Source organism: Pseudophryne corroboree, chromosome 9 (assembly GCF_028390025.1).
Source record: "Pseudophryne corroboree isolate aPseCor3 chromosome 9, aPseCor3.hap2, whole genome shotgun sequence".
Classification (NCBI taxonomy): Eukaryota; Metazoa; Chordata; class Amphibia; order Anura; family Myobatrachidae; genus Pseudophryne; species Pseudophryne corroboree.
Window position 1 is genome coordinate 5045086 of NC_086452.1, and position 12157 is coordinate 5057242.

General features: G+C 53.2%; 1 protein-coding gene across 2 annotated transcripts in view; it reads right to left on the bottom strand.

Moving 5' to 3' along the window:
• LRP8 (LDL receptor related protein 8) overlaps positions 1–12157 on the bottom strand; it is a 299017-nt gene that overhangs the window by 43494 nt on the left and 243366 nt on the right. For both annotated transcript variants that reach the window (XM_063938911.1, XM_063938910.1), the window contains 6 exons: positions 10492–10614; positions 10284–10412; positions 9571–9690; positions 8824–8949; positions 5539–5710; positions 4334–4561 (listed from right to left, as the gene is read on the bottom strand). In XM_063938911.1, the coding sequence (XP_063794981.1) occupies positions 4334–4561; positions 5539–5710; positions 8824–8949; positions 9571–9690; positions 10284–10412; positions 10492–10614 (898 nt within the window). The remainder of the gene's footprint in view (positions 1–4333; positions 4562–5538; positions 5711–8823; positions 8950–9570; positions 9691–10283; positions 10413–10491; positions 10615–12157) is intronic.

The window sequence follows — 12157 nt, forward strand, 5'->3', positions numbered from 1 at the left end:
TCATCAGAAATTGACACGGTTGATAAAGATGAGATACTCCTTACGTTAGGGAATATCAAAGACGCTGCCGCATACATGCTAGAAGCGATGAAAGATATTGGACTCTTGAGTTCACAAGCAGCTACCATGGCAGTATCGGCTCGGCGGGCGTTGTGGATTCGCCAGTGGAACGCGGATGCAGATTCCAAATGAAATATGGAGGCTCTCCCATATAAAGGCAAGGCCTTATTTGGCGATGAACTGGATGCGTTAGTCTCGGCGGCTACCACAGGTAAGTCAACATTTTTTCCCTCTGCGCCTGCACCGGCAAAAAAGACATATTACCCGCACATGCAGTCCTTTCGGCCCATTAAATACAAAAAAGCGAGAGGTTCCCCCTTCTTTGCGGGTAGGGGAAGGGGAAAGGGAAAGAAGTCCACAGCAGCTTCAGGTTCCCAGGAGCAGAAGTCTACCCCTACTTCTGCCAAATCTTCAGCATGACGCTGGGGCTCCTTTCCGGGAGGCCGCTCGGGTGGGGGCACATCTCAAACTGTTCAGCCAAAGTTGGATTCTGTCTGGCCTGGATCCCTGGGTGTTGCAAATAGTGTCCCAGGGATACAAGCTGGAGTTTCAAGACATTCCCCCATGCCGATATTACAAATCAACCTTACCAGCTTCTCTTCCAGAAAGGGAAGCAGTAACATCGGCAATCCAAAAATTATGTCAGGATCAGGTCATAGTCCTGGTACCTTTGTCACAACAAGGGGAGGGGTTTTATTCAAGCCTTTTTGTAGTTCTGAAGCCGGATGGCTCAGTCAGACCGATCCTAAACCTGAAAAATCAGAATCTCTACTTGAAACAATTCAAGTTCAAAATGGAATCACTGAGGGCAATGATTTCCAGTCTGGAGGAGGGGGACTACTTGGTGTCGGTGGACATAACGGATGCTTACCTGCATGTTCCCATTTATCCTCACCAGGCTTATCTGAGATTTGCAGTTCAGGATTGCCATTGCCAATTCCAGACGTTGCCTTTCGGTCTCTCCACGGAGCTGAGGGTATTCACCAAGGTGATGGCGGAGATGATGGTACTCCTGCGTCAAAAAGGAGGAATCAATATAATTCCTTATCTAGATGATCTCCTGATAAAGGCGAGATCCAGGGAGCAGTTGTTACAAAACATCACACTCTCCCTGTCAATACTCCAACAACACGGTTGGATCATAAATTATCCAAAGTCACAGTTGGAACCGATGACAAGATTGTCTTTTCTCTGGATGATTCTGGACACAGGAAGAGTATTTCTTCCAGTGGAAAAGGCTCTGGAAATCCAGAAAATGGTAAAACAGATATTGAAACCATCGAGTGTGTCGATCCATCAGTGCATTCGGTTGTTGGGGAAGATGGTGCCGGCCTACGAGGCCATACAGTTTGGCAGGTTCCATGCCAGGGTATTCCAGTGGGACCTGTTGGACAAGTGGTCAAGATCCCACTTACACATGCACCGGAAGATAATCCTGTCGTCAAAAGCCAGGATTTCGCTCCTGTGGTGGCTATACAGTTCTCACCTACTAGAGGGACGCAGGTTCGGGATTCAGGACTGGCTCCTGGTAACCACGGATGCAAGTCTCCGGGGCTGGGGAGCTGTCATTCAGGGAGAAAGCTTCCAGGGAAAATGGTCAAGTCAGGAAGCCTGCCTTCACATAAACGTGCTGGAATTGAGAGCCATTTAAAACGGCCTTCAACAAGCGGTACATCTTCTTCAAGATCATCCCGTTCAGATCCAGTCGGACAATGTAACAGCAGTCGCGTACATAAACAGGCAGGGCGGAACGAAAAGCAGAGCGGCAATGGCAGAGGTGACAAATATCCTCCTCTGGGCAGAAAGACATGTAAAGGCTCTGTCTGCAATTTTCATTCCGGGAGTAGATAACTGGGAAGCAGACTTCCTCAGCAGGCAAGATCTCCATCCAGGAGAGTGGGGCCTACACCAAGAAGTCTTCACAGAGGTGACAAGTCTTTGGGTAGTTCCTCAAGTAGACATGATGGCATCTCATCTCAACAAGAAGCTTCAGAAATATTGTTCCAGGTCGAGAGACCCTCAAGCAATAGCAGTGGATGTGCTGGTGGCCCAGTGGGTGTTCCAGTCGGTGTATGTCTTCCCTCCACTTCCGCTGATCCCAAAAGTGCTCAGGATCATAAGAACAACAAGAGTTCGAGCAATCTTCATTGCCCCAGACTGGCCAAGGAGGGCTTGGTACCCAGATCTTCAGGAGTTGCTCATAGAAGATCCTCGGCCTCTTCCTCTTCGCGAGGACCTGCTGCAGCAGGGGCCGTGCGTGTATCAAGACTTACCGCGGCTACGTTTGACGGCATGGCTCTTGAGTGCTGTATCCTAGCCCGAAAGGGTATTCCCAAGGAAGTCATCCCCACCCTAATTCAGGCCAGGAAAGGAGTGAAGTCAAAACATTACCACCGTATTTGGAGAAAATATGCGTCTTGGTGTGAATCCAAGAAGGCTCCTACAGAAGAGTTTGAGTTGGGACGTTTTCTCCATTTTCTGCAGACTGGTGTGGAGGCGGGCCTACGATTGGGATCAATCTATGTCCAGATTTCGGCCTTATCAGTGTTCTTCCAAAAACAATTGGCCTCTCTTCCAGAGGTTCAGACCTTTGTGAAAGGGGTTTTGCACATTCAGCTTCCATTTGTGCCTCCAGTGGTACCATGGGACCTTAACGTGGTGTTGCAGTTCCTTCAATCAGATTGGTTTGAGCCTCTACAAGAGATAGAGTTGAAGTTTATCACTTGGAAAGTGGTGATGCTTTTGGCGTTGGCATCCGCGCGGCGGGTGTCTGAATTGGAGGCCTTGTCTCACAAGAGCCCTTACCTGATCTTCCATGAAGATAGGGCAGAGTTGAGGACTCGTCAACATTTTCTTCCGAAGGTGGTTTCATCTTTCCACATAAACTAACCTATTGTGGTGCCAGTAGTTACTGACACGTTCACTGAGTCAAAGTCTCTAGATGTGGTTAGGGCTTTGAAGATTTATGTTGCTTGAACAGCTCGAATACGGAAAACAGAGTCTTTGTTTGTCCTGTATGCTCCCAACAAGATTGGGTGTCCTGCTTCCAAGCAGGCTATTGTGCGTTGGATCAGAAGTACGATTCAGCACGCTCATACTACGGCTGGATTGCAGTTACTGACGTCGGTGAAGGCCCATTCCACTAGGAAGGTGGACTCATCTTGGGCGGCTGACCGGGGGGGGTCTCGGCATTGCAACTTTGCCGAGCAGCTACTTGGTCGGGGTCAAACACATTTGCTAAATTCTACAAGTTTGACACCTTGGCCGAGGAAGACCTCAAGTTCGGTCAATCGCTGCTGCAGGGTCATCCGCACTCTCCCGCCCGTACTGGATCTTTGGTATAAACCCCATGGTCATGAAGTGGACCCCAGCATCCTCTAGGACGTATGAGAAAACAGGATTTTGATACCTACTGGTAAATCCTTTTCTCCTAGTCCGTAGAGGATGCTGGGCGCCCGTCCCAGTGCGTACTTTACCTGCAGTTTTGTTAATAGAGTTACACAAGTTGTGTTTATATTAGTTTCAGCATGTTGCTGTAATTGGTTCATGCCTGTTGGCGTGTGTTACGTTGAATGCCATGTTGTGCATGGTTGCGGTGTGGGCTGGTATGTATCTCACCACTAGTTTAAAGTAAATCTTTTCCTCGAAATGTCCGTCTCCCTGGACAGAGTTCCTATAACTGAGGTCTGGAGGAGGGGCATAGAGGGAGGAGCCAGTTCACACCCATTGAAAAGTCTTCAGAGTGCCCATGGCTCCTGCAGAACCGTCTATACCCCATGGTCATGAAGTGGACCCCAGCATCCTCTGCGGACTAGGAGAAAAGGATTTACCGGTAGGTATCAAAATCCTGTTATCACTCACCAGAGACATATATACTGTGTGACATACAGGCCATCTTCTAGGTCATTAAGGCTACAATATACAGTGTATGATAACGGTCACTTAGGTCGCACTTGGTGTAAATTGCGCATTATTAGCCCATGACATGTTATGACAATCACTGTAGAATCAGTTAGTGCTGGGTTATAAGAAAATACATTAATAATATCCCTGGATAAATATATATCCTCTGGCGGGTTCAGTATAATACTGGAATAATTAGGGGTCTCCTGACCATTCCAGGAGAGAAGGTAAGAATGAATTCATGTGGGAGATGTACTAAGCTTCGGAGAGAGATAAAGTATCAACCAGCCTGTAACATGGCAGCTATGAGCTGATTGGCTGCCACTTTCTCTCCCCCCTCTGTTACAGGTCTCCTCCGGGGGGCACCCACCCTGACGTGGGGTCCACAGCGATGGCTCTCGGCTCCCCCAGGCTCCGGCTGAACAGTGTTTTCCGCTTCCAGCCGTCAGTGGTGGCCACGGAAATGGTTTTGTTGCCAGAGTCGGTCCAGTACATGTTCTTGTGGATCCAGTCCACAGCGAGACCCTCCGGAGAGTGGAGATGGCTGTCAATCAACACGACATGTTCAGCTGGGTCTGCAACACGATCCACAGGGGCGCTGGAAAACCACAGAGTAACATGAAGCTACAGCTCACCACATTCCCCAGACACTGCTACGCTGGACTGTCTACCCGGAACGCTGCTACGCTGGGCTGTCTACCCGGGACGCTGCTACGCTGGGCTGTCTACCCGGGACGCTGCTACGCTGGGCTGTCTACCCGGGACGCTGCTACGCTGGGCTGTCTACCCGGGACGCTGCTACGCTGGGCTGTCTACCCGGGACGCTGCTACGCTGGGCTGTCTACCCGGGACGCTGCTACGCTGGACTGTCTACCCGGGACGCTGCTACGCTGGACTGTCTACCCGGGACGCTGCTACGCTGGACTGTCTACCTGGGACGCTGCTACGCTGGACTGTCTACCCGGGACGCTGCTACGCTGGACTGTCTACCCGGGACGCTGCTACGCTGGACTGTCTACCCGGGACGCTGCTACGCTGGACTGTCTACCCGGGACTCTGCTACGCTGGAATGTCTACCCGGGACGCTGCTACGCTGGAATGTCTACCCGGGACGCTGCTACGCTGGAATGTCTACCCGGGACGCCGCTACGCTGGAATGTACTGGACTGTCTACCCGGAACGCTGCTACACTGGACTGTCTACCCGGGACGCTGCTACACTGGAATATTTATCCGGAACGCTGCTACACTGGAATATCTATCCGGAACACTGCTACACTGGAATATCTATCCGGGACACTGCTACACTGGAATATCTATCCGGGACACTGCTCTGGGCAACATACTTCCCATTTACAAGAGTTCCTGCCCAGCTACAGCAACCCCTCTGCCCGTGCTGTACCCTTCGCCAATACCGGCCTTTCTGAGAGTAATTCACAATGGCTTATGTGTCACCTTTCTAGCACCTCCTGTACACTGGCTGCGGACCTGGGAGGACGCAACTTGGCTGCGCTCTGCCTGGCGTACATTATATGGCATACACACTGTGCATGCACCGTAGAGATGTACACCTCACCTGTATATCTTGCGATGGAAAAGGTCGCACCAGTAAATCTTTTTGCTGATCACTTCTACATCCAGAGACACAACGTTTTTTAACTGGGAGGCGAGCCGCGAGTAATCTCTGTGCACCAGGTCAATCTGCCGCAGCTCGTGGCGGTTTGTGAAGATCAGGTATGGGCTCTGCCCTGGGGGGACAAGAAGAGATATATGGTCTCGTACAAGGAGACGTCATCAGCTGCCATGATCCCACTTCTGAATGTAAACCACATTACACCTGTGAAATACTACAGTAATCACCTCATGCGCTCCCGCTGCCTGCACGTACCGGTGTCAGCCCCGCAGAACGACTGGACCCTAGAAAGGTTCTGGTATATAGGAGACGCCATTCTACCGGCGTAATAACAAGCCAAAGCGGAGACTATTCGCAAAGTCTCTTCCCTCCCCTGATACATTGCAGACATAATGCTACACTGCGGTATCGCAGGAGACGAGCGCAGAGTAGTCCCGGAGTGTTATTACACTAGAAACAATGTTCCTACACCTTCTGCATCCACAGCCCTGAGACAGTAAGATGCGGTCACAGTGTTACCTACCAGCATGTGTCTGCGTGCAGAGGAAACTTATGCAGACTTGTGGAGAACATACAAACTCTGCACAGATAGGGTCTTGCATGGTCATTGGACTCATGGCATGGGAGGTAGTAATGATAACCACTACGCCAACCATGCTGCTCAACTCCTGGCAATATCCTTACTTTTTATGTGTCATAAAGCACATTATACATTACAGCTGGTGGCAGTGTGTGGCGGGTGCTGCGATGGGGTAATGCACGTTATACATTACAGCTGGTGACAGTGTGGGGCGGGTGCTGCGATGGGGTAATGTACGTTATACATTACAGCTGGTGGCAGTGTGTGGCGGGTGCTGCGATGGGGTAATGCAAGTTATACATTACAGCTGGTGACAGTGTGGGGCGGGTGCTGCGATGGGGTAATGTACGTTATACATTACAGCTGGTGGCAGTGTGTGGCGGGTGCTGCGATGGGGTAATGCACGTTATACATTACAGCTGGTGACAGTGTGGGGCGGGTGCTGCGATGGGGTAATGTACGTTATACATTACAGCTGGTGGCAGTGTGTGGCGGGTGCTGCGATGGGGTAATGCACGTTATACATTACAGCTGGTGACAGTGTGGGGCGGGTGCTGCGATGGGGTAATGTACGTTATACATTACAGCTGGTGCTGTGTGTAGCGGGTGCTGCGATGGGGTAATGCACGTTATACATTACAGCTGGTGACAGTGTGGGGCGGGTGCTGCGATGGGGTAATGCACGTTATACATTACAGCTGGTGCAGTGTGGGGCAGGTGCTGCGATGGGGTAATGCACGTTATACATTACAGCTGGTGACAGTGTGGGGCGGGTGCTGCGATGGGGTAATGCACGTTATACATTACAGCTGGTGACAGTGTGGGGCGGGTGCTGCGATGGGGTAATGTACGTTATACATTACAGCTGGTGGCAGTGTGTGGCGGGTGCTGCGATGGGGTAATGCACGTTATACATTACAGCTGGTGACAGTGTGGGGCGGGTGCTGCGATGGGGTAATGTACGTTATACATTACAGCTGGTGGCAGTGTGTGGCGGGTGCTGCGATGGGGTAATGCACGTTATACATTACAGCTGGTGACAGTGTGGGGCGGGTGCTGCGATGGGGTAATGTACGTTATACATTACAGCTGGTGGCAGTGTGTGGCGGGTGCTGCGATGGGGTAATGCACGTTATACATTACAGCTGGTGGCAGTGTGTGGCGGGTGCTGCGATGGGGTAATGCACGTTATACATTACAGCTGGTGCAGTGTGTGGCGGGTGCTGCGATGGGGTAATGTACGTTATACATTACAGCTGGTGCAGTGTGTGGCGGGTGCTGCGATGGGGTAATGCATGTTATACATTACAGCTGGCGGCAGAGTGGGGCGGGTGCTGCGATGGGGTAATGCACGTTATACATTACAGCTGGTGACAGTGTGGGGCGGGTGCTGCGATGGGGTAATGCACGTTATACATTACAGCTGGTGCAGTGTGGGGCAGGTGCTGCGATGGGGTAATGCACGTTATACATTACAGCTGGTGCAGTGTGGGGCAGGTGCTGCGATGGGGTAATGCACGTTATACATTACAGCTGGTGCAGTGTGGGGCGGGTGCTGCGATGGGGTAATGCACGTTATACATTACAGCTGGTGCAGTGTGGGGCAGGTGCTGCGATGGGGTAATGCACGTTATACATTACAGCTGGTGCAGTGTGTGGCGGGTGCTGCGATGGGGTAATGCATGTTATACATTACAGCTGGCGGCAGAGTGGGGCGGGTGCTGCGATGGGGTAATGCACGTTATACATTACAGCTGGTGCAGTGTGGGGCAGGTGCTGCGATGGGGTAAAGCACGTTGGCAGCGTGGGGCGGGTGCTGCGATGGGGTAAAGCACGTTGGCAGCGTGGGGCGGGTGCTGCGATGGGGTAAAGCACGTTGGCAGTGTGGGGCGGGTGCTGCGATGGGGTAAAGCACGTTGGCAGTGTGGGGCGGGTGCTGCGATGGGGTAAAGCACGTTGGCAGTGTGGGGCGGGTGCTGCGATGGGGTAAAGCACGTTGGCAGCGTGGGGCGGGTGCTACGATGGGGTAAAGCACGTTGGCAGCGTGTGGCGGGTACTGCGATGGGGTAAAGCACGTTGGCAGCGTGGGGCGGGTGCTGCGATGGGGTAAAGCACGTTGGCAGCGTGGGGCGGGTGCTGCGATGGGGTAAAGCACGTTGGCAGCGTGGGGCGGGTGCTGCTGGCTCGGAGGTGAGAGGACGCTGCAATGCCAGATTGCCCTCCCTTGCCCCTGCGAGCTCTGAGGGTCGCCCATGCAGAGTGTGCTCCTATATTTTCCCTTTGTGGAAGCGGTATACGGGCAGCGACTCCCCAATCTGGGTCTCACCGTGTACTTACCGGCACATTGCATGCTCAGAACAGGAATGTGGGGGCTCTATTAGGGGGTGCCCAGTCATCGCCATGCCGCTACCACATATATGGTGGATGGGAGGGGCCGGTCATTGTATTAACCTGAGCAACGTATACATCATCTGGAAACGCTGACACCTCTGTCGCCCCTGGATTCGGGGAACCTCTGTGTAAGCACATAGCTATATGCACGCTCGCAGGACACACGCCCCCCACTGTCCCCACCAGCCTCCACGTCTCTTACCGCGGTGTCCTCCGCTCACCTGTATTTCCCGGCTCCTCCTCCCGCCGATACTCACCAGCAGCCTTGCAGGTTTTGGAGACGGGGTCCATCTGATATCCCTCGTAACATTCACACTTGTAGTCCCCTTTATAGTTCACGCAGATCTGGCTGCACGCGTCCGGGTTCTCACACTCGTCTATGTCTGCAAGAAAACATCCAGTAACTGAGAATCATGGTGCAGCATCGGGGAGACTGTACACCCGTCACTGACGCCCTAGCAGGCCGCCGTGGTAGCGGCACATTGCTTACTGCCCATGGCACAGAATGAGTAGCAGTGGCAGCGCACAAGCCGTGTATACTGTCAGTATGGCGGCCAGCGTGCCGATCCTCTGCGTCAGGAAGCTGGAGCACCCCTTACAGGGAACAGAGTGGGACTAAGGGCCTTATTCAGACCTGATCGCAGCAGCAAAATCTTTCTCTAATGAGCAAAACCATGTGCAGTGCAGGTGTGGCAGATGTAACATGTGCAGAGAGAGTTAGATTTGGATGGGTTATATTGTTTCTGTGCAGGGTAAATACCGGCTGCTTTATTTTTACACTGCAATTTAGATTTCAGTTTGCACACATCCCACCCACATCTTACTCTTTCTGCACATGTTACATCTGCCCCCCCCTGCAGTGCACATGGTTTTGCTCATTAGAAAAAAATGTTTGCTGATGATATCAGGTCTGAATTAGGCCCGAAATCCCCCGAGACACAGAAATGAGAAGGGCATAGCTGTGTATGTATACTGGGGACCCCGGCCTCTCGTACAGTCATTACCTCCGCAGGTCTTTTTGTCGATAAGCTTGTAGCCGGTGGGACAGTCACATTCGTGTCCGACTTTCAGGTCTTTGCAGATGTGCGAGCAGCCGCCGTTATTCATCAGACACTCGTTCACACCTAGGAGAGACGGGTCAGGAGCATCCTGTAACAGAGACCGGCTAAACTCTGCTGCGGTTACCAGGGACGACTCAATGCAGCCAGATATGGCAACGGCGCAATGCTCGGCTGCACTCATATCGGACGCAATGCTCGGCTGCACTCATATCGGACGCAATGCTCCGCTGTACTCACACCCGCGCTGACGCTGCGCTCATACCCGCCCCTCAGCTGCGCTTGCACCCGCCCCTCCGCTGCGCTCGCACCCACCCCAACGCCCAGCTGAACTCATCTCCACCCCTCAGCTGCGCTCACATTCACACCCACCCCAACACTCGGCTACGATCTTATCGACCGCAATGCTCAGCTGTTCTCACACCCTGCCCCAATGCTCCGCTGCACACATATTGCCCACAATGTTCAGCTGCACTTACACCTGCCCCGACGCACAGATCCGCTCATATTGGCCGCAATGCTCTGCTGCGCTCACACTCGCCCCAACGCCCGGCTGCGCTCACACTCGCCCCAACGCCCGGCTGCGCTCACACTCGCCCCGACGCCCGGCTGCGCTCATTTCTGCCAATGTGTCATAATGCGACTGGGAGGAGACTCACCACATTCGTTCAAAGGCTCATCAGACCAATCCCGGCAGTCTTGGCGAGAGTCGCACACTTTCCGGATGTCAATGCATTCGCCGTTCTTACACTGGAATGTCCCGTCTGTGTCGCACGGCACGTTCACAGCTAGACGCACAACATGGCTGGCGTTAGCAGTACAGAGGTTGGTAATACTGACCTACCTGCTGTATGAGAAGACACTCACCAGAGTGGCATCCGGCCTCGTCACTGCCATCGGCGCAATCTCTGACTCCATTACACTGATACATCCCGTGTACACATGACCCATCGCCGCACTGGAATTCATCAGGGCGACAGGTAGCCGCGGCTGTGGGAAGAGATATGGAAATATCACCCACCCGGCCGGCCCTGGCATTACAGAATGATAGACGGGTAACAGACGCTAGAGGCGGTGATGGGAATATCACCCACCCGGCCGGCCCTGGCATTACAGAATGATAGACAGGTAACAGACGCTAGAGGCGGTAATGGGAATATCACCCACCCGGCCGGCCCTGGCATTACAGAATGATAGACGGGTAACAGACGCTAGAGGCGGTGATGGGAATATCACCCACCCGGCCGGCCCTGGCATTACAGAATGATAGACGGGTAACATACGCTAGAGGCGGTAATGAGAATATCACCCACCCGGCCGGCCCTGGCATTACAGAATGATAGACGGGTAACATACGCTAGAGGCGGTGATGAGAATATCACCCACCCGGCTGGCCCTGGCATTACAGAATGATAGACGGGTAACAGACGCTAGAGGCGGTGATGAGAATATCACCCACCCGGCCGGCCCTGGCATTACAGAATGATAGACGGGTAACAGACGCTAGAGGCGGTGACTGGAATATCACCCACCCGGCCGGCCCCGGCATTACAGAATGATAGACGGGTAACAGACGCTAGAGGCGGTGATGAGAATATCACCCACCCGGCCGGCCCTGGCATTACAGAATGATAGACGGGTAACAGACGCTAGAGGCGGTAATGAGAATATCACCCACCCGGCCGGCCCTGGCATTACAGAATGATAGACGGGTAACATACGCTAGAGGCGGTGATGGGAATATCACCCACCCGGCCGGCCCTGGCATTACAGAATGATAGACGGGTAACAGACGCTAGAGGCGGTAATGGGAATATCACCCACCCGGCCGGCCCTGGCATTACAGAATGATAGACGGGTAACAGACGCTAGAGGCGGTGATGAGAATATCACCCACCCGGCCGGCCCTGGCATTACAGAATGATAGACGGGTAACAGACGCTAGAGGCGGTGATGAGAATATCACCCACCCGGCCGGCCCTGGCATTACAGAATGATAGACGGGTAACATACGCTAGAGGCGGTGATGAGAATATCACCCACCCGGCCGGCCCTGGCATTACAGAATGATAGACGGGTAACAGACGCTAGAGGCGGTGATGGGAATATCACCCACCCGGCCGGCCCTGGCATTACAGAATGATAGACGGGTAACAGACGCTAGAGGCGGTGATGAGAATATCACCCACCCGGCCGGCCCCGGCATTACAGAATGATAGACGGGTAACAGACGCTAGAGGCGGTGATGGGAATATCACCCACCCGGCCGGCCCTGACGCTAGAGGCGGTGATGAGAATATCACCCACCCGGCCGGCCCTGGCATTACAGAATGATAGACGGGTAACATACGCTAGAGGCGGTGATGAGAATATCACCCACCCGGCCGGCCCAGGCATTACAGAATGATAGACGGGTAACAGACGCTAGAGGCGGTGATGGGAATATCACCCACCCGGCCGGCCCCGGCATTACAGAATGATAGACGGGTAACAGACGCTAGAGGCGGTGATGAGAATATCACCCACCCGGCCG